This window comes from Podarcis vaucheri (assembly GCF_965113315.1).
Source record: "Podarcis vaucheri genome assembly, chromosome: 13".
Taxonomy (NCBI): Eukaryota; Metazoa; Chordata; class Lepidosauria; order Squamata; family Lacertidae; genus Podarcis; species Podarcis vaucheri.
Window position 1 is genome coordinate 33,187,759 of NC_138751.1, and position 22,067 is coordinate 33,209,825.

The window sequence follows — 22,067 nt, forward strand, 5'->3', positions numbered from 1 at the left end:
GTTCTTGTCGACGCTATAACAGTGCGCCCAGTGGCTGGCCAACTTTCTGAGGCCACAAAGCAAGGTAACAACTGCCACTTTTTCATCCCTTAAACCACAACGACATCTCTACCTGTTCCTCTCTCCTTCCCTTTGTTTCTCAAGCCTTGACTTGACCCCCTTCCACACAAATCTCGTTATTCTTCCCTCCCCTTTCACTTCCCGAGCGCATCTGATATGCTAGCCCGTCTCCCAGAATTCCCTGCTGCTCCTGGCTTTTTTATTTTTTTTTTATTTTTGTCATGCCAGATCTGTATGACGAATGGCAAAGACCATGAACCCTTTCCCATGTCCTGTCTGCCTGTCTGCAGGGCCCTTTGGTTTTCCTCATTCTGTGGTACATATGCACACACAGAGGACCACCCCCTCCTCCCCACAAGTGTGGGGGGAGTGGATGTCTGGCTGTGAGCATGTCTTCCCACCCTGTGGCTTTCCGGTCTATTTTGAAGCACGCTTTGTGAGCAAAATGGGACTGTCACTGAATAAATGAATAAAATGCAAACCCTACTTCCTGCACAACTCCCTTCCCCCCAAGTCCCTGCATCCTGATACTAACCGCAGTCTGTACCCCCTTTGCCACAAAGCAGAGGTGCTGTTTGCTTAAGTGGTAAGCCATGGAACATTTCTCAGGGTACGCCTTCCCCGATAATATTTTCATGAGCCGGTTGCGCATTTGCTTTGCATCTGCATGCAAGGACACTGAAGGACCACGCATGCCTCGTGCAACTAGAGCTGAAGTTGGGTTTGAGATGGCAGGGGCGAGCTGTTGGGAACTTCCTCTGACAAAGTATGAAGTACTTTGCGATTCTTCTTCTGGATCCCCTTTGCATCAAAATGGCAGCCAGTGGGAGGTTGGCATGAATGGCATTTTTAGAACCAACAAGGGAGGTTAGTTCGGCTATAAACAATTTCCTCCACCGTGGAATGTGCTTGGAGGAGCATTCATGAGGGATTGTGGAACCTTCATTCTTGGAGGTCTTTTACAAGCAGGTTGGAGTAATATCCGCTTCAATTAATTGTGATTACCTATATCTGTGAGAATGGAGGATTTCTTAGGGTTACTTCTAGTCATATATCCATCCCTAGAATGGATGGGTGTTAGGCTATGGGTTCCTCCTGCTGCATTGGACTTTAAGCATTAGTTTCCTTATAGTTCATTGGTCTTTGGTTCTTTCACAAAGAGCAACAGGCAGGCAACTAGATTCCTGCCTGTTCCTGCTCACCAATCTTTTGTGCAAAACCCACAAGGATTTTCCAACTTTCATGTGTATTCCTTTGTGGAGGAAAACAGTTATGTTGGAGCCATTCCTTCAGGCAGGGACTCTGGGATTCAAGAATTGTCCACTTCTAAAACCTTTTCTTAAAATAACCACAAGGAGAAGAAAGCCCGCTCACTCAGATTGGCTTTAGGCTGTATTTTATTTTCACATGTCTTTCACAATTTGTTCCTTCCCTTTTGCCACCCCAACCCACCCCCATGTCAACTATGAGGGATACATACTTAACAAGATTTATCATTAAAATTGAAAGCTGCCTCCCTTTATCCATCCCAGTCCAAATTCTGGCCTGCTAGTTACGGATGCAGTGTACAACAAAATAGTACCCATAGGTGAACAATAAAACGAATAGATGTTTTGAGGCTACCTCTGATAAACAGCACCTCTGTGGTAAACTGCACTCTGCCCCTACCCTACCCTCCTCACCCCAGCTAAATGAATATTGTTGTCGTTCTAACATGGTGTCCATGGCCACAAACTAACATTTCAATTCTTGTCCCTTCCCCATTCCCTTCCCCATCTCCCCCTTCCGTTGCCTGCCTACGTATTCGTCCCATCTCCCTGCTCTGTCTCTTTTTTGGCCTTCTTTTGTCTCCTCCGCTTCCTCTCGCAATCACGCCTTCCCTTCGTCCAGTAAACCTGTAGAAACCAGCTCATCTCGTGCTCTGTTTTTGCCCAACGGACCTTTTGCCTCAGGCCTGGCCAATGCTGCTTGTTTCTGATGGAAATTTTTCCTAACTTAGTTCCCACTCTTGTCTCTTTCTTTCTTTCTTTCTTTCTCTCTATCTCACTTTCTTTTGCACTTTCTTTCTGTCTCGCAATCCTTTGAGAAGAAAATGTTTGGTTCTCCCCCTCCCCCTCCTCACAACCCCAACACACCTTCCTTCTCCTCCCTCCTCCTTCTTCTTTTCCCTGAATCTTGCTTTTCTTTCTAGGCCGCTAGATCAACCAAGGACCCTAACACGATGAATGAGACTTCAAGCCCAGTCTCAGAAAAGCCTACTTCAAGCAGGACCTCCATCCCAGTACTGACTTCCTTTGGGTCACGGAACTCCTCCATTTCATTCTAAAAGCTCCTCTGCCAGCTTCTCCTTTGGTTGTTTTCCTAACCTACTACTACTGGGGGACTGGGGAGTGCTTGCTGTCTCTCTTTGTGATTTCCTCCTCCCCAGGTCTCACTGAGGCACCTAGAAAAGTCCCTCCCCTCAGACGTTTTAAAATGTTCCTTCAAATATGGCCGCCCTGCGGTTCTCATTTCCTCCTACAAAATGGCCAGCCTTGGGACTTGGTTCTTGCTCCCCACAGGGCCGCCTACCAATATCCAGAATGGCCAATTTAGTTTGCTCTCTTGTCTTCTTCCCCCAAATTGCCCAACCTATTTATTCTTTTCCTCCCCTCTTGCTACAATATGGCTGCCCATCTGTTTTCTGTTTCCCCTCAGATCTCCCAACCCCCTTCCTTTGCCCCACTCCCCATCCATCCCAAACTTAACTTTTCTACTCTGGCAACAACTTAGCATTGTTCATGTATAAAGAACAATTAAGAATTATTTTTATTTATATTTTTGCCAGTTGCCACAGCCTGCAAGCAACGACGACACTGCTCAGTGCCAGTCTTTGCTATTCCTTTCTGAGGGGGTGGGAGAAAGGGGCAGAATCACTACAGAGGCTTATAAAAGGGGAGGGGAGCAACCAATTTCTGAAGATGCCTCAGAACCCCATGGACGTTTGCTGCTATTCAACTTTCCTTACATTTAAGAAGAGAGAGAAAAAAAGTTGTAATTAATTGATTAACGTGGATCCTTGTAGGTGTGTGCTGAGTCATTCATGAATCAACGGTGTTTTGACTTTGGGGCATGTGTATGCTTCCATTTTGTGGGATTCTGTTGTTTACTTGCTGTATCAAAGACTGTTCTGGAAAGTGGGGCGGAACTTGTGTGTGTGTGTGCGCATCGCAAACCGAAATATCTGTGTGTGGTGTTGTGTATTTTTTCTTTCTTTCTTCCAAGCCATTGGATTAAATTTGGAAGAAAAGCAAAGACTTGGGGGGGGGGCGAAGCACTGAATTTTGAGCCTGTAATAAATGCTCCTCCTGCCCCCTCAATCTTCTCAACCATGCAGAAGCAACGTACTGTTAAGAAAGGGGAAAGGAGACTGTTATAAGAAGGGGCACAGAGCCAAAGCAGGCAGCAGAACGATGTTGAGAACAGGGTCCGGAAACAGAAAAGTCCAGCTTCCTATGGAATTAATCAACATAATGTAGCACTTTAAATGTCCGTTGAGTTACTATATATGTGAGATGGGGGGAAAGAGCCCTCAAAACGTGTGGAATACCAAATAGAGAAGGCAGGTTTCAGGGAGACAACGGTGTCAGGGTATCAAAGAAACTGGGCGGTGAAGGAGAATTTGGAGAAGGCTGAAGGAGGTGAAATTAGGCCCTTTTCTAAGCACGAGGTTTTGGTGGGCAAAAGACAGTGGAGGCAGGTGAACAGGTGACTCTCCTTTGCTCGGTTCCTGCAAAGGTTCCTCCTAGGATGGACTATGGAGCCTTGCTGGAAAAAGAAAAGCACTGCGTAGCCAGGATGGCTGGCATGGGCAGAAATTACACCCAACCGCCTGTGGAGCCTCTTCCAAGCCAGGAGAAGAGGATGTCAGGGCTGTAGAGCGAAACAAAGGACTGTTGGGAAAGTCCTTTGTTTCAGTGGAGTTTGCACAGGAGAATTCCCCTTTGGATTGTGCCCCCAAATAAGACTGGCACAGAGGGTTTTTTTTAGAAGGCTTAGTCCTGCTGATGGGGTGATTGGGCACAAAGCTCAAGTTCATACCCCTGGGGACCTTCCTCTTGGGGCGGGGAAAGAGCTTTGGGTGAAAGGTTTGGTGGGTTTTTAGAGCTGTGTTTCTTCTCGATCTGCGAGAGGTGGAAGCTTTTGTTTTTTCCTGAAAGGTTGTGTGTGGCATTTGAGCTGCGGAAAGCACAGTGTGGAGTTGGAAAAGAATAATGATGACAGCACAAGGAGGGAGATACAAGTGAGGCATGGGGATGTGGGGGGAGGAAAGGATGTCGTATGTCAACAGCTGAGTCGCAAAGGCAGAACGTGAAACACTGTCGGGCCCAGCGAGAAAGTCGGGGAGAGTTTGTAGCCATGGAGGCTTCCTTCAGCTAAAAGTACAATGCGTAGGTGTGTGTTCGGAATGGCAGTCCGGGGTGGGGGGATGTTCCTTGCAAGGTCATCCTGCACAAGAGTCATTGAATGAACAGGAAACAGCCTTCACCAGCTTGGTGCCCCCTCCGATATATTGCACTACAACGCCCATCAGCACCAGCCAGTGTGTGCTGATGGGAGTTGTAGTCCAAAACAGCCACAGCTCACCAGGCTGGAGCAGGTTGGTTGGCCTAAAACGTTAAGCACAGGCGGAAAATGGAAAAATATATTAATGTGGCATGGGTGCACACGTGAAAACGTGCCTCTACATGTATAGCAAAATGGTGTGCTACTGTAAAAAGTAAAAGAAAAGAAATGAGTCTGTATGCAACATAATACAAGATGTAATCACTCCTTGTTTTGTTGACTAGCTCGTCCTTTTTAATTCTATTATTCTCAGAATATTTTGGTGGGGGGGAACGCTGCGGGGAATTGGTTTTTTATGGTTTTTCTTCTTTTCTTTTTCTTTTTTGTAAATCAATCATTTTTGTATAAAGATTTTAAGAGAGCCTTTTTTTGAATAACAAAGTTTTAAAAAAAGTCAAAAAAATCAAATATGTAACAACAAACAGCAACAAACAACAGTCCATAAATGCAATTTCTTAGGATTGCAGCAAACAAACATGGAAGAAAAAAAAGCAACCTCTTTACATTTAAGTGAAGTGTCTTAACATTTTATATATTTGTTTTAAGAAATATATTTACATATTATATATATATAATATACGTAATATAAATATATATATATAAATACTGAGGAAAAAAGAAAACAAAATCCTTGTTGTGTCTAGTATATTTAGGGGGGGAGGAAGAATGGTGTGTGTTTTTTCCCCTGATTAAATTATGTATGTAGCTCTTTGTACCTTTAGAAACTATCAAAGGTGGCTGGGGTGATGATGATGATGGTGCAAAATAGAGCCAGAGGCCACGATCCACAGGGAAGCGTTTTGCTCTTGGGCAGCTCCAATCCCGTCTATGGGGCTCACGCCAGAGTCGTTCCCTGCTGGGCTGGGCCTTTCAGAGTTTAGAAACCCTTCCGCAAAGCTAACATTCCATCTCTGGGGCTTGCTATTGTCTGTTTCCGATTGTCTGTTACTTTCATATTCCCTCTCTATGTCCATCACTGGCACGAATGGAGCCGACCGTGTCCACTATCCCATTGCATCTTTCTTCGTGAGAATTCTCTTGTTTTGCAGCCCACAGGGACCAAGGCCTGACAGAGCAGGGGAGGGGAGGCAGGGTTTTGAGCCACTGACCAGGGGCTTTAAAGGCATGCCCACTTCATAACTGGCTTCCCCACCTCAGTAGGGTGGCCTACTCTACACAGTGTTGGGAGGAGTCCTCTACTTACAGGGCAGTTGCATCCAAGTTGGGTTTAAAGGTAAAGAATCCTTGCAAGGGAGATCAAGCAGACGCCTAAAAGTTGCCCATCTTCAGTCGCTGCCTGGAGAGGAGAGCAGAGACCACCTGGTCACCGACTTCCCCATCATGGTGAGATGCTTTGCATTTCTATTTGAAATTATAACAGCTGTTTCTAAATTTATATCTGCACAGGCACATTTTTGTGAAAATGCGTCTCCCCTTTTGCGTGAATGCATTTCCCCTTTCTGGCAATGTGTGAGTTGCCTTGGCATTGTTGTGCTGGCGTTTGCCTCAAGGGTTTAAAGGCCTTTCCCCTCCCCAGGGAACCATGTTCTGTGAGACAGGTTAGGGATCTTTCATGCAGAATTCTTAGCAGCTCAGCAAACTATCTTTTATAGGATTTTGGGGAGGACTCCATGGCAGTTAAAGAGGTAGAAAAAAGTGTGTAGAATTGCCCTTACAATGTCTGTTCTGTGAGGCTTCAGAAGAGAAGGGATGCTTGTTTAAGGCACACACAGAGACATGATTCTGGAGTAAGACCAATTTCCAAATAGCTATGCACTCACATAATAAGGAGTAGCTTGAGGTGGCCAAACACCTCTTAGGCAGACTTCCTCAATCTTGTTCTTGCCAGATATTTCAGACTGCACCTTCCAACACAGCCATGCTGGCTGGGGCTGGTGGAAGTTGTAGTCCAAAATGTCTGGAGAATGGCATATGAAGGGGAGGAAGTAAACAGAACAGGAACATGGGGTCAGAATCCAAGGGACTGGGAGAAAAACGATCAATCACTTTAGTTCAAAACTGGAGATACACTTCACAACCAGGGATGCATTGGAGGCAATGCTAGTTCTGCAGAGTTGCAAAATCTAAAGCACAGGGTTTTAGAGCACAGACGTTACTTTAGGGTTGAGAGCCTTTACAGCATAGGATCACCATTAATCTGGATTAAGAGTCATCATCTGCCGGCTCTGGTTTATTTACTCACACTCAATAATGTGGATGTAGAAACCTCGGTTAACCCTTCAGCATGCACTGAAAGGAGAGGGAAATTCAGCATTTTCTCCACTCACTTAACCACAGCTGCTGTGACTAAGGGATGAGAGGATTTCCCCTCATTTCAGTCCGTTCTTGCTCCACGGGCTCTCTGCACTCCTGCCTTCTGCTCCACCTCTCTTCAGATTTAATCTGGAGAGTTTCTGTAATTTATTTTGGGCGGTGCATGCACATCTTGCTGCTGGGAATTCCTTTTTGTGTTTTTAGTCAATGCACATAATCACCAGGACACAGGAAAAATCAGACTCAGATTGAAAGTGATGGGGAGCCAGTACAGCCCTCATCTGCTATGTCTACACACATGGTCCTAGCATGAATCAAAATCCCTACCCAACACATACTTAAGTGCTGCGTGAGAGTGAGTACTAAAGGGTAGAAAAAAAATACAAACTTTGTTAATGAATACCCAATTTATAGGAGAACAGAAAAGTGGGGAATGTTCACACACATTTTGCCCACGATGCACAGAGGCTGTAACTGCCCAGTTGATGTTAAGTGTTAGCATTTGTTAGATCCCTGCTCTGTTGATGTGGAAAAGGGAAAAAGAATGCTGTTTTTCTGGTAATAGCTTTTACAGTCATTCTGAATGCACTCTTTTCACCTTCTTTAGCCTTACCAGGTCTTGGATTATCTGATGATGCAGCCTTGTCAAAGCTCAGTTGGGGCTGCACTTGATCACAAAGGGGTTGTATCCAACAAAGTTATCATGTTAACGCAGGTGTGGGGAATCTCTCTCTCTCCCCCCACCCCAATGTTACTGAACCCCATCTCCTATCAACCCAGGCTATGGGAGTTGGAGTTTAGCAATGTGTGGGGAAACCAAATGTTCCCATTAACTCCACTAGCACAATAACAACTGATTGTTCAATTGGGCTTCCTCTCCCCCTCTTCCAGTGCCTCCCCCCACAAATCTGTTCCGGAGTTTTCCCCGACCCTCTGGAGCAGATTGGGGGAGGAGCTTAGGGGATATTCAGGGAGAAGAGAGGGAGAGGAAATCGTGCTGGACTGGTGGGAGTCCTTCCACTAACGGGATGACTTTGTTGGACACAACCCTAGGATCCATGTGGACCTCCTTGGAGAACCCATTGTTTTGTACTCTGAGCAAGGGAAGATGCATGTTGCTATGCCTGTGCGCACTGTGATGTGCAGACTACCATATGCAGGGAATGGCGCATACATGGGCACGGGCTAGCCTTATCGCATGGTAAGGTGCAGTGATAGCCTTTTGTCCCTAATAAGAGTAGCAGTGAGAGACAGAGCACCATTAAAGTGAAGAGATGCTATCCTGCTCATTTGAAGCAAGACTTGTGCAGGAGAATGCTTTCCCACTTTGATGAATATTTGGAGGGTGCGGCGGGAAATCATCTTGATTTTCTGCCTTGTCAGCAAAAAGTGTTTTGCATCGCCCTAGGCTTGCAACATGGGCACACTGTCACAAATCAAAGACCAATGAAAAATAGGACAAAAAAGGGACGATGTTAGGGAGAAGTGGTTTCATGAACCCATTCCCTTTTAAGTTCCATCCATTTTCCTTGTCTGAAGCACATTTGTCCTTTCATTGTGTGTTGCTGCACTTGGGAGTGTGTGTGTGTGTGTGTGTGTGTGTGTGAGTGAGTGTCACTGTCATGGCATCATCCAACTGCTGTGTGAACAACAATTGTGCCACAATTTTTATTTTTTGAAAAAGGTTTTGAACTTTTTTTTCCCCAAATGCGTAAATTATAAAGCACCAAACTATGCATGTATTATTGAGTGAGTGAGTGAGTGTGTGTGTGTTTTGGGGGGAAAGCAATCACCACTGCATGCCACGAGCCTCGCTTTACTTGTCTGGTTGTTGTTTTCAGATTTTTTTTAAAGAAAAAAATAATAAGAAAGGGTTTTTTAATATATATATATATATAATAATAAAAATAAAAAAGAGAGCGAAACCTTTAGGCACTGTGTAGGGAGGACTGATGATGATGTTGTGTGTCTCTTCGCATGGATTTTATTGTGAACTGATTTTTTTAAAGAAAACAAAAACCAACGCTATAAATGACACCACACCAAAACTGGTTATAAAAGAAAGCAACAGTTCTAAAAAAAATCTGTAACTTTTGTAAATCTTTTTGCTGCTATCTGTAGGTAGAGTTCTATGTATAAATTCTATGGATGCCATGTTTTCTTCTGTGAACAATGTGATCATTGTTAGTCAAAAATTCCAAATGAAGGTTGCTTTTTTTAATTTTCCCCTTTTTTGTTTTGTTTCCTATCAGAGTGTCTGAATTTAATAAAATACTCTCCCCCCCCTTCCTGTGACACTTCTTTTCTTAAAGCTTTGTTTCAAAACCATTCTTTAAAAAGCAGATATTCCGTTCTGCTGTTTGGTATTTGTGGGGCAATGTGTGTACTCAAGGGTGGTCTGGGATCACCAACATGGTGCCTGTTGGCACAATGACTCCCTTGAGATGTTCTCTTGGTGCGCTCAAAGCCTCTGAGCCCCCCCCATCCCCCTCTGTCATGAGGTTTGTTACCCCTTTCGCCCTTGAAAAGAGCATAAAGCTGATGGAGGATATTGGAAAAACGCTCTTTCCGTTCTATGTACTTTTCAAGTCTTGGGTCTTTTCTGCTGGATACGATTCTTTTTTACAAAAATACTCAGAAAAGCAAAGTGTTTGTGTGTGGGCGGCATATGCCCTCTCTATCTCTGGGTTGAACTGCTGAAGGAAGGAGTGATGTGACCAGAGAGGGTGGCACCTAAATTTATCCAGAACAAGCTGCAGTGAAATTAACAGACTGTGAGAAAGAGCTCTTCTCCCCACTCCCCATGCAGTCTCTGTGTACTTGTGTAGCAGGCCAAGTGAAGTATACGGTGTATTCTAGAGCTGGCGTGGACAAAATCAGGCCCTGGAGGTGAGAGCCATTGTGGTGTAGTGGTTAAGAGCAGTGGACTTGTAATCTGGTTCTCTGAAGTCTCTCAGCCTCACTCACCTCACAGAGTGTTTGTTGTGGGGGAGGAAGGGAAAGGAGAATGTTAGCCGCTTTGAGACTCCTTCAGGTAGTGATAAAGCGGGATATCAAATCCAAACTCTTCTTCTTCTTCTGGTGGTTTAAATGCAGCCCCACAGGCTTTTCTCAGCAGCCTTCCTAGAGTGTTTTTGCTGGTATATCTTGCATACCTAGATGATGATGATGGCGTGTTTGTGTAGATACACATGCATCTTGTTCTTTGCACGGCTGGAATGAAGCCTAGAGTCCAAAGGAAAGTCACATCTGTCTCTTCATCTGCTTTCTGTCTTTAGCCCCACTTACTGGGGACATGTGGCCCTCATAAGGTTGCTTATGAATGAATGTGGCTCTCAGGCCAAAAAGGGCCTTCAGGTTATGGTTCTTTGTTTTGGAAAAAAGAAAGAAAGTGAGCAAACATTCTCTGAATAAGCCAGTTTATTTCCAATATGTATATCACTGTAATTCTGAGGAGATCCTCAAAGCAGAGTTTGGGTTTCTTCAGTTGTTTCGTTTGACCATATATATATGTCTGACATTGTACAACACAGTGAAGGTGGGAAGAGGGACAAACCATGCAGGCAGGCAGGTGCTTTAAAAAAAAAATCAACACTGTCAATATAACTGGGTTTTTAAAAGGAGCAAAACAAAACAGTCTTCATTTAAAAAAAAAATCCTTATAAACTCTTTTATCATATGTTACACATTTAAAGGTTATTTACAAAATAAAGTGAAAAATAAAACTTTACAGCAAATATTTGCATAAAAGAACAATGCATAACAGTGTAGCAAATAGTTTAGCTTTGCTAAGTTTTAAATTCCACATCTCCACACACCCCTTTTCAAGGCCTCAATGGAATGGCTGTAAGATGTGCATTAGAAAATGCGGAGTGTGGAGCACACAGCACATTTGTGGCTAATTCAATTGTATCACAAATTATAGGCATTTCCATTTTTTGGTGTTTTGTGTTACAGTTGTTTTATGTCCCTATCAGCATGAACAACATTTCTGTCCTTTTAAGTCTTTTTTGGAATTTGTCTTATGAAAAATCCCCCTTTGTTGAAACCCCGCAGAATCCATTAGCATGTCAGTGTGCTGGAGGGGGCAGGTGCTAATAATCGCCACTCGCTTCCAATTGCAGAAACCAATCTGCAATCTGACAGAGCTTGAGCCTATATAAACCTTCACATTTCAAGCAAAAGTGGTCATCAATGTGTCTGATGAGTTTCTGACGTTCTAAAACTCCTATAGACATTTTAAAACAGTCAGGTATATAATTTTCTTATACTCTGCATTTACCAGACACTTGAGGCCAACACTGCAACCACTGCCAGACCAAAAGGACACTACGACGCGTGGATAAAATCTCCAGTTGTGACAGTATCTCTGCTCTAGTACAGAGAATTCTATGGTTTTCAAAACAAGAGTCCATTCCCAATTAGAGGGAAACTACAAATGTAAGAAATCCAGCAGGGCTCCATTTCCAGATTCAAGCCTGCCACTCTCAGCATGCCACAGCTCATTTAGGATTACAGCCAGGGTTGCAGCCTAATTCTACCCAAAATGGAACTAGGGGAGAAAGTTTGGTATGCGATTTTGGTGAAATCATTTGCTAAATTTGAGCAGAAAGCATACAGGAATCTGCATGACTTCTGCTAGTCCCCTCTATACTCTGGTGCACATTTTTAACATTAGCTAGCCCCCAGATGCCCTTGTGAACTCTGAGTTGTGCTGCATCATGGACTATGTAGTACATGTAGCTGCTGCATACATGGCATGGGAATTGAATAATGCGGAGGACAGCAGGCCTGGAAGCACAAGGATGGTGAACTGGGATCCTACAGGCCAGATATTTTGAGTCCTGGTGTCAAGGTAAACAGCACAATTCATGGTGGAATTCCACCAGGTTTTGCCTGTGCTTCTCTGCAATCACTACATTCTCAGAAGTAATTATAAGGGTGGTTATGAAGGTACATAACATAAAGCACTTTGGACACTAAAAAACTAGATTTTTAAATAATCATTGTTGGTGCTTACCAAGCCATCTGTGCCTTGAACCTCTCACCAAAGTATTTGCAACTATGACACATTGAGAATTTGCACACTGCTAGCCCTTCCAGGTCAGATTCCTCTCAGCACTTAATTTCTGATCCAAACACTGGATAACTCAAAAGCTGCAGCTGTGAATCGGCTCCACGCAAACACCCTAGCCTTGGATTGACATCTGGCAATTTCTTCCACAATGGCTCATTGGTACACACATCACTACCTTAATGTTGCACTCATTAAAACATGAATATGCATGAACTAGCCTACACTTGAGAGCTAAAGTGAAGACTTGGGAGAGCAGAGTTGAAATCCCCACTCAGCCAAAACAGCTTGCTGGGTAAACTTGGGCCAGTTACTGGCCTGGTTCAGACAAGCTGCCTTCCCTCCCCTCTGCATAGGCTTCCGTCTCTCATCATGATTTGTTAACTGATGAGCAGCACCAGTCCCTGGCTCTGGTGTTAACAATGAACCTTGGCTCAATGCAAGTCAGGAATGAAGCGCTAAAGCCAGTGTGAAAGAGGAGGAAGAGCCCGTCGACGGAGGAGTGCTTAGTCCATGGTTTATGAAGCCTGGCAAGATCATCTGAAGCAGGCTAACCTACCTCACAACGCTGCTGTGTGAATAAGCGGGGATACGAATGACACACGCTGCCCTGAGTTCATCACAGGCAGGGCAAGATAAAGCTCTCATAGCAAACTTCAAGGTCACTTTGCCTGCAGACATATATAAGCAGCGAGAAGTTGCTATGGAGACTAGAAACATCTTCAGTGATAGCAATGTTTGCCTTTCGTCCTGCAATGATGAGGATGGCTTTCTAAATGACACCTCCAAAAGATGAAATCCAGCATTTGCCACTTTCCAACACATTTGAATGCTGCCTTGCCCTCTAAAGGAGCTCAAAATCACAGTAAAGCCTGCTAACACCACTGGCAAGTAGGTTAGGCTGGCATGCAGAAATTTGCTCACTGAACTTCATGGGCGCTGGAAATGGTGCTTCCAGGAAAACTGCTGAAACAAAAGCACTTTGCTCGAATGTGGTCAACTACTGACATGACCAGATACTTTTGCTATAGCTTGGGTGCAACAGGGGAAAGCCACTATCTCAATGAGGCTATTTTATGAATCTGCAGCTTTTTTCTGCAGAGGCAGCTCCTACACTTCACCATAGAGTATTCACATATTAAAATAGCACCTTGCCTATTTATTTGCTAAAAGAGCCGCTCCGGTTTCTCTCACATGCCATATGGACAAATGAGATTCTACAAAGGTCAGGGACTAGAAGGAACATTTTACACCACAAGGTGAAAGCAAGTCTGTAAGAGGCCTCTCATCTTGAAGGAAATGCAAAAAAAAAAAAAAAAAGGGCAGGAAGGATGAGTATCTTGCCCTAATCTGCAACACAGAAACGAGTGGCACCCTTGGTTCACTTCTGTCCCAACATACTGAGAAAACTAAGGAGGGAAGACATTGCTAAGAAGAAATGTAGCACCAGCAAGAATCAAAGTTTGTGTGGATTTTGGAGGGCAACTGCATAGCACAAGATGGTAGGATTATGGCATTTCAGCTGTTGCTGGAACAAAGGCTAGAATGGAATCCCAGCATATGTAATCATGGGAATCTATAACAGCAAAGTTAAGGAATCTCTCAGACTCTCTTACTGGCATACCTGCACAGGGCATTGGAGGGAGGGAACCAGCTGTGCTTGTCCTCCGTACCTGATGTCCATCCTTCTCACCCACAATACAACTCACACAAGGCCCACACTCAGCCTATCACTTGCCTCTCTGCACTGCAGATTGGGGGGGGGGCTGTCACGGTAGATTTGAGTGTGAACAGAACAATCTACATAGAAAGGATTTATGTTAGAAATCCTCCCCATAGGCAGCAAGTGGGTGCTCCACATCCTCTTTAGCACCAAGAGTTACTGGGAAACGTTACAAGGGCCTAAAAGCAGCCAGACAACTTCCCATTTGCACTAACGGTCTTTATCCTCTACTCTCCAAACAACTGCATCCCTGAACTGTACCCAACACAGGTAGGACTTGGCTGATCAACTCCTGAAGCCACTGTCTTTTTCCTTGTGGTTTGTACAAACTGTCACAAGAGAAGTGCGGCAAGGAGTCGGGCAGAGACACAGGTAGGCCCTCAGGACTTTTTCTCCCACCCACGTTCTCAGTGGCCGAGGGAGAGCGAAGTTGTATAAAGGTTCACAAATGCTGACAGCGCAAGGCAGCATCCTCTAAGGCTTCAGGCAGCATGAAACCCGTAGGTAGGAAGGGCAAAGGACAGGTCTAATCCCAAAGGTGAACCCAGATAGATGTTCCACAGGTTCCTTCTGATTCTTACTTTTCCCCCAAAAGGGGTTGCCATGGGAGCCTGTTGCGGTACAAAAAACCCCCAAAAGACCATGAGTTTTCTGGCACCTTGAAGACTAGCAGTGAATTGGTTGGCCTTTCAGAAACCACAGGACTCCTTGTGGCTTTTGTGGTGTGGGGGGAAACGGGACGGTGCCACTTAAAGCAGGAGGAGAGCAGCGTGGAAAATGCCTCTAGAAAGGGCGTTTCTGGCTCTGTCGTTTTTGGTTTCTCCACGGGCAACTTCCAAGTACGGGGCCAAGTCCACCCCATGCCCACAGGGCACAAGTGCTGCAACTGAAGGGGGTCCAGCCAACTCTGCAGGGGTGTTGCAAAGGCCAAGCCAAGGGAGGTGGGAAACTGGGGAGCTGGTTGCCCACCTGCTCATCTTGGGAGAAGGCACAGAGGGAGCAGTGGGGTGGCTTTCTTTCTTTCTTTTAAAGGGACCTATTCAGAGCCCCCGCAAGATTGAGACATTCTTGTGCCCTGGGAAGGCAGATTCGGAGGCAGAATGGCATTGGAGCAGGGGCTTGATCAGCGGCAGAACTTTGGCAGTGGTCAAGGGGAAGAATGAGCTGGTCTCCATGAGCATTTCTGATCTGACTTCCCAAGAGCTTCCTCGGAAAAGAGACAAAAGGTGGGGCGGCCAACAAGGCAGAGATGGGCAGGGAGAGGCTCCTGCTCAACAACCCCCCGCCTGCCTTCGCCTTCACACACATGCCCTGAAAGCAACCTGCAGACCAGCCCCCTGGAGCCAGAGAAGCTTTTCCAAGCAGGAATGGGGGCTGGCCACCCCCCCCCATTGCCCCAGGTAGCCTCCCAGCAGCAAAACCAAGGCAAGAGCTTCCTATGGGCTGGCCAAAGAGCCCCTTCCCTCGTTTCCCCCACCTCTGCTTCCTTTTCTCCAACTGCCGCCCTGGGGAGGGGAGGGGAATAAATAAATTCACAAGTCACGAAACAGGAGAGTCATTAAATTAAGACCAGGGGGAAGGGGGTCAGAAAGCGAGGCTGGGGTGGGAAGAGACTCTTGCTCCACTGAGGTTTGAGGCTGCTGGTGTGGCCAAGCCAGGGTTCCTCCCCTGCCGCTCCAACCAGGGGCTTCCCCCGCCTGCCCCCTAGAGGCACTGGTGGAAGCGCAAGGAAGCTGTGCGCCGGGGAGCCGAGCGCCCTTCAGAGCCGGCCTTGTGGCGCTGCTGCTCGCCACCGGAAGCAACCGCACTCCCCAGCGCAGACGAGGAAGGCCGAGCTTTCGTCGACTCCAGACTGGAGAGACCCGAGTCTTTGTTGTCCCGGAGGGGAGCTCTGCTGGTGGCGTCCAGCGGACGGGCCTCGGGGGCCCCCAAGACATGCTGATCCTCCCACTCGTTGTAGTTGAGGTCCTTGAGGCCGCCGGGCACCACCACCGTGTGGCGCCGCCAGCTGTTCCTCTTGCGCCGAGTCTCGGGCGAGTGCGGCTTGCGCAGCCGCACCGCCAGCATGTCGTCCGACGAGCCGCGGAAGCGCAGGCGCAGCTGCTCTGTGAGGGAAGGCCGGCTGTGGGCCTCGGCGGCCCCCGTGGGCTGCAGCGACTCCTGACTCCCCGGCGAGCTGGAGCTGGGGCCTTCCGTGCTGCCTTTGGAGGAGGCCTCGCTGCTGTAGCGGGGCCTCGAGAGCTTGCGCCGCGCCAGGGTGTCGCACTGCATGAGGCGGTGGGAGCTGAAGGAGGCTCGGCTATGGAACGCTTTGTCGGCTGCGGCAGCTCCACCTTCTGCCGCCGCCTCCAGCCCGGCTCCTTTCGGTACCATCCCAGCCTGCCCCGGCACAAAACCATTCTCGGTGTCCGTTTCCACGTGGCTAAACTCGCTCCGTTCATCGTCTGCCTCCTCCCCACGGCTCTCTGCTACGGACTGCACCTCGGAGCACAGGCTGCGGTCGATGGTGGACAGGGTGGAGTATCCCGACACAATGGAGCGGGCATCGTGGGCCGGTTCTGGGCTGCCCCGAGGCGCCGTCATCTTCCTTTCTTCCAACTCTACTTCAAGCTTCACAGAGCCCTCTGGGCCACTCTGCCCACCGGGCTCTGGACCTCTGCTGCCACTGCTGCTCCCAAGCCCCTCTGCCTCTCTGGGTTCCTCCTCTGCCCCCACCTCCTCCTCGTCTCTCTTGGCGGCTGGTTTGGCGGCCGACTCGTGCTCAGAGTCGTCATCTGTGCTGCTCCCGAAACGCTTGGCCTCTCTCCGCTTCTTCCTCTTGCGGTTGACAGCTGAGATGAAGGAGATGGCAAGCATCTCTTTGTGATAGTGCTCCTTCCTAGAGCCCCACGAAGCCTGCAGCAAGGGCAAAAGGGGTGGGGAGGGAGGGAGAGAGTTATGCCTGGGGAAAGCTGTCCAAAGCAGAGACAAGGTAGAAATGTTCAGGTTTTGTGGTCCCCAAACTCCGCCCCCCTCCATCACTTGAAATTTGCTGGTGGTCTTGGCGGACCACTTAATGGTTTTTCTGCCTTTGGTTGCAACTGCCATGTCCCGTGCCTGATGCTATTTTATTTCTAATTTCTTTTACTTCTTACATTGTATGTTATTGTGTTCGGATTTGCGCTGCACAGAAATCAAACTGTAATACGATGAAAGAAACAAAAGGGAGGAAAATGCAAGTAAATTAAAAAAACCAATAGAAATATTTAATGGGGACATGGCGTGGACCACTTGAATGAAGACCACAGGCCCTCAGAGCACAGTTAGGGAACCCCTGGGTTACAAGACTGGTCAACCCTGGGATAATAACCCCTTAACTCACTGATCTGTTTACATGCCCTAACAGAGAGCATCATATTCAGTATCATTAATGCAGATTCGCAATTCTCACAAGTGCTTTTACATTTGCCCTGGCAAAAGTATAAAGCGGGAAAGTCAGATATCACTGGGAGATGCTACCTGGTTGAGTCACACAACCTATGGGCCAAGAAATGCATGACCTTACCTGTAGATGTGCCCTTGTGTGTGTGGTTCTCCGCCCATCTTACAAACTAGTTGAGGAGGGGACCGGATCAGTCATGGGGTTGGGGTAGGGGCTTTTGCCTCCAGACCAGGCCTCCCAAAAGCACAACTTGTATGGCATTGCAAAAAAGGAGGCGGGGTCCTGTTGAAAAGAATGGAACCCTTTCCCCCCAGTGCAAATTGCAAGTGCAGGGACCCCTTAAGAGGAGCTGAACCATCTTTTCCCGCCTCTCCTCCCCAACGGGCAGGTAGGACACAGAAAGGAGCCTTACCTTTGATTTAGCTGAGCCACTGTTGGTCGAATCTGTTAACAAACGAAGAGGAAAGAGAGAGAGGAGAGGATCAGTAAGACACGGGACAGTGTCGGGAAAGCGGGTGGGTCGTGAGGCTGCCGAGGGGAACGCTTGTCCCCATGGCTTCCCTGCAGCAAAGGTATGTCATGCTCCCGAGTCAGCGCATCAGAGCTAAACCGAAAGGTGCACCCCATAAAAAAGAAGGGATGACTCAGCAGATGTTTCTTCTGTTCTGACTATGGAAGTCTAAAGGCTTCTCTCTCTCTCTGGACAGTGTAAAAAACAATGCAAAGCAACAACAGGTGCTGTTTTGGCATCCAGGGCTGACTTCGCTCACCTTCCCCTAAAGTCTGGATAGTGAGTTCAGCTAATGGCCAGCTATGAAGCCCTCCAAATAGAAACCCAATAAGCTTTTTTTATTTTCTTCATCTTCCTGACAACACAAGAGGAAGCTTCCAAGCCATGCATTTCTGGCAGAGCTGGGGGCCTCCGTATTTTGCAATGAATGCATTCATTAGCTCAGCCGCTTCTGAAACTTCACAGAGCTGCACTTCCCCTTCCTTTGTCTGCTACTGGCTCCTTAAGACACACACTTGTGTGCAGAGCAGTCAGGGACTGCTGAATCTCACTCTTCCCTTCAGCAATCTCATTAGGATCACAGCCTGTACTTTGGTGGGTCGGAGCATTGGCTGTTAATGGCCCAATCGCCAATGAGACATGACAAGGTCGTTTGCGCCCCCCTGGTGGTGTCCTGTGGAAGGACACTTCCAATATGAAAATCATATTAAAAGAATAGGTAACCCAAATTCAGGGGCTCTTCCGATAGACATCTAACGAAGGCAAACCCTTTTCCTAACTAGTATCACGTTGCTTCTTGCCAGAGGAAATTGTCTTAAAGTGAGGGACTCATGCGACCCTTTGCAAATTTATTTATCCTAGCACATCTCTGAGCAAAACACCAATAATATTTTGGGCCCTTACTAAAAAATAAGCCAAGATTGAAGAAGGTTTGGGAGCAGGGGGCTCCCTCTTGTTAAATAGTCCAGAGAAGGGAAGTTGACCCTGGGTGTTTACAAACATGCCACCTTGGACCACAAGCCACCATTTCATTTTGTCCCATGTTTACTTAAGGAAAATAAAACTGAATGAACTGGTGGCAAAATAAAAGGGGTGGGGTGGGGAGGGGAGGAAATCAAGAACAAAGAACAGATTGAGCACCCCAGAACACACAGAGTATCCTGAATGAATGAATGGGGGCTTTGTAAGGGTGGGGACCACAATCAGGCACATTTGTTCAAGTGATGGTGACAAGGCTGTCAGGAAGGTTAGTGGAGCAAAGTCAGTGGAATTAGTGAAGTAGAAAGGCAGATTGAGCACAGAGCGGTTAGGGGGAAGGCAGTGGAACATCTGATCAACACCTGACTTGTCGCCACACACAGCTGCCTGCCTCCTGCCCTATGGGCCCACTAACAACATGGCAGGAAGGCACAGCGTCCTAGCATCCAATGCATTTGCACATACATGCACAGTTAGTCCCAGAAGGGAAAGCGCCACAGTTCCACCCAGAGGAGCAAGACTGAAGCCAGATTCGTAAGGCATGTGACCCATCAAAAGCGAAATGAGCTCATTGGTCAGGTATATGGAGTCCCCCACAGGCCTGCCTGGGACTGTAAAAAGAGGTGGCCAAGGAGGCCACAATATATGACTGGGGGCTGGATTTGGCCTCCTGGATCATAAGGAGTTTATCAGGAGCTCAGTGTTAACAGGATTAGGGACAGGGCTGGTCTCCCATCTCCTTGAGCAGCGATTCTGAAACAGGGTCTTGTTTCCCACTCATGGTCAGCAATGTCAGGATGGGTTCTGAAAGCACGACAGGATGCAATGGCAAAAGAAAGAAAAGGAAATGCTCAAGTCGTTCCCAAAGAAAAATTGTGATGGGTGCCGAATTCTCCTGTTCTTTTTTGACCCTTGTCAGGATGCGGAAGAGCAGGGGCCACCAGGATGGAATCAGCTCTGAAATCAGTGGCATCTTGACTGCTGTGCATGTGGCAAACATGGCAGAGTTCGGAATGCTTCAAAATGCTTCTCCTGCCCCTTCCTACTGAATGTACAGTACAGGTGCACTGGAGTGCAGAAGGAACTGGCCTTTTTAACCAGAACCTGCTCAAGCAGCAACGCTGAAATGAAACAGTGGCCCACAAACAACCAATGAACCAGATTAGTGCCCAGCAGTACAACGAAGGCTGTGTTCACACTGTACATTTAAAGCACATTTTAAATGGCCCTGTAGTTTTCCCCTCCCAGAGTTACCCCACAAGCCTTAAAAAACTACAGTGCCCAGAATTTTTGTAGGGAACAGATGTGCTGTTACTGCATAGAGTGTACACAACCAAAGTTTTAAAAGTCAGTGCTTTGGGAAGAGTCAGTCCTTTGTCCTAGAGGGGATCTGCCTGAGGTGAAAGTGAGGCTCATACCTTACACCCCACACTGCTGAAGGCAAGCCATGAATAGAGGGTGGTGGGGTCGAGTTTCACAACCAGCTTAAAAATAAAAGATTTGCTCTTCTGCCTCAGTTCAGCCATTGCCACGTTCAGAGAGCCACACCTAAGAGAATGGCTGGCAGATGTTGCCCAGATGTTTAAGGGGTACTTAAAGCAAAGTACTGGCATTGCAGCCCCCCCCCCGAAGTTTAACAAAATTAAAAGCCAGGCCAGGCAGATCCAGCAAAGAGGAAGCAGGGGGCAGAGGTGGGTGTTGGCAAACCCCATGGGGCAAGAGCACAGGCAGGAACAATGGCTAGAAAACCACAGACAATTCGTAGGGGCATGGTACCAGCCAAGCCGTTTGCGCAATAGCTCCCCCGCCTCCACACAGTCACACACAAAATCCGCCACAGCAACGTCAGCGGCAATGAAACCAACAGACAATATAATGGATGGTCACAATGGCCCACTCTTGACAACCAAGGCCTCCTCCCCACCCACAACATGGAATTAGTGGCTGGCAATAACGAGAGTGAGGAAAGGCAGGAAAGTCGCTCTGAGTCTGCCCCCCAACCCCAAAATCCTTGAAAGAGCAAAACCTCTGAAGGTGGGGAAAGAAACATTTCTGGTCTCTAGGCTGCGGCATCCACGTTTTAAGGACAGACACCTTTTGCTTCCCAGTGGAAAAACTGAATACAAAACAGCCAGAGCAATTATTTTCAGGGATCCAATATTAGTTGGTGCAAACATATATACAGGCATTCAAATCACACAGAACTCTTCATCAGGCAGAGAAGAGAGACAACTTAGACTGTTTGCATGAACAAGTTTTGTTCCTATTATATTACTTTAGACTTGTCTATACTGAGTTGTTATCTTTTGTTCTAGTAAGCTGTATATAAATGCTAACTAAATAAAATAAAGTTACATATTACTGGAGCTGTTAAAGATAAAAATTAACTACCTTTCCGTTCTGTTGGGGGGGGGATGTTCTGCACTCGCTTAGAAAGCTACTGGTTTGTTTTGTTTTAAACTATTTTCACAACTGATTTCAAATTGATTCCCCCCCCCCCCCAATGCTTGGCTTTAAGAAGCAAATCACAGGCCCATGAAGTGGACCTCATTTTTCACTCCCAACTTTTTAACAGTAAGGAGCTCGACTTCCGGTGTCGTGTCTCATCATAGTACACGCCAATGTTGTAGCTCATCGGCGTGGAAGGACCAATAAGGAACCAGAACCGCTTTCCTGTTTTCCTCAACCTCTCGTAATCACCCAATGGAATTAGTGCATGTACACCAGAGCACAACCACACCGTACCAGCTCTAGAGCTCCGGCAGTTCCGCTGGAGTACGGAAGAGGAGGAAGAGGGAGGAGATGGAGAGAAAGAGAGAGAGAGAGAGAGAGAGAGAGAGAGAGAAGGAACAGAGAAAGACAGCAAAAAAGGTTAAGGAAGTTTGTAAACAGTAGAAAGAGAGAAAAACAAACAAAACAAAACCCCACTTAAACAATACCTCCCATCAATATTAGCAACTCCAGCTGGAGCGCAAGAGCAATTCCCCTCCAGTGCCAAAAATATGGTTTCTCTTCTGCCAACTTAAAAGGCTCTGTTTGCCACTGGCCAAGGGGTGGGGTAGGTGACAATGGCTATGCATGCCTTTTTTCTAAGGACGGTGCTACCAGTTTCACCTTATGCAATCAGCTGGTGTGGACATGGTGCGGGTGGCAGGGCGTCCAACCACATGCTCCCTCAACCTCTGTTCCTCCTGGCTTATCAAATCTAGCAGGGGGGGGGGCAACTGGCTGGGTCCAGAGTGTGTTCAATGCAGCATGTGGGGGTGGCCCCTGCTGCACTGAAAAGAGGCAGCAGTGTGACTGCTCCTAAAGAAACCGGCTCTGGACCTGTTGGATTGGAACAGCTATCGGCCAGCTGCCAATACCCTCTTTGGGGAGAAGGCGGTGGAGAGTGTCATGGTGGCATTATTGGGAGGACACC

The 22,067-nt window shown here is 47.1% G+C and overlaps 2 protein-coding genes across 15 annotated transcripts in view; one reads left to right on the forward strand and one right to left on the reverse strand.

Annotated features, from left to right (window-relative positions):
- The window catches only part of SRCIN1 (SRC kinase signaling inhibitor 1), a 263,638-nt gene extending 254,413 nt beyond the window's left edge, over positions 1 to 9,225 (forward strand). For all 10 annotated transcript variants that reach the window (XM_082197166.1, XM_082197162.1, XM_082197165.1 and 7 more), the window contains one exon: positions 2,252 to 9,225. In XM_082197166.1, the coding sequence (XP_082053292.1) occupies positions 2,252 to 2,386 (135 nt within the window). In that variant the 3' untranslated portion in view covers positions 2,387 to 9,225. The remainder of the gene's footprint in view (positions 1 to 2,251) is intronic.
- A 1,116-nt stretch (positions 9,226 to 10,341) lies between these two features.
- The window catches only part of ARHGAP23 (Rho GTPase activating protein 23), a 180,547-nt gene continuing 168,821 nt past the window's right edge, over positions 10,342 to 22,067 (reverse strand). For all 5 annotated transcript variants that reach the window (XM_082197160.1, XM_082197159.1, XM_082197158.1 and 2 more), the window contains 2 exons: positions 17,570 to 17,601; positions 10,342 to 16,631 (listed from right to left, as the gene is read on the reverse strand). In XM_082197160.1, the coding sequence (XP_082053286.1) occupies positions 15,441 to 16,631; positions 17,570 to 17,601 (1,223 nt within the window). In that variant the 3' untranslated portion in view covers positions 10,342 to 15,440. The remainder of the gene's footprint in view (positions 16,632 to 17,569; positions 17,602 to 22,067) is intronic.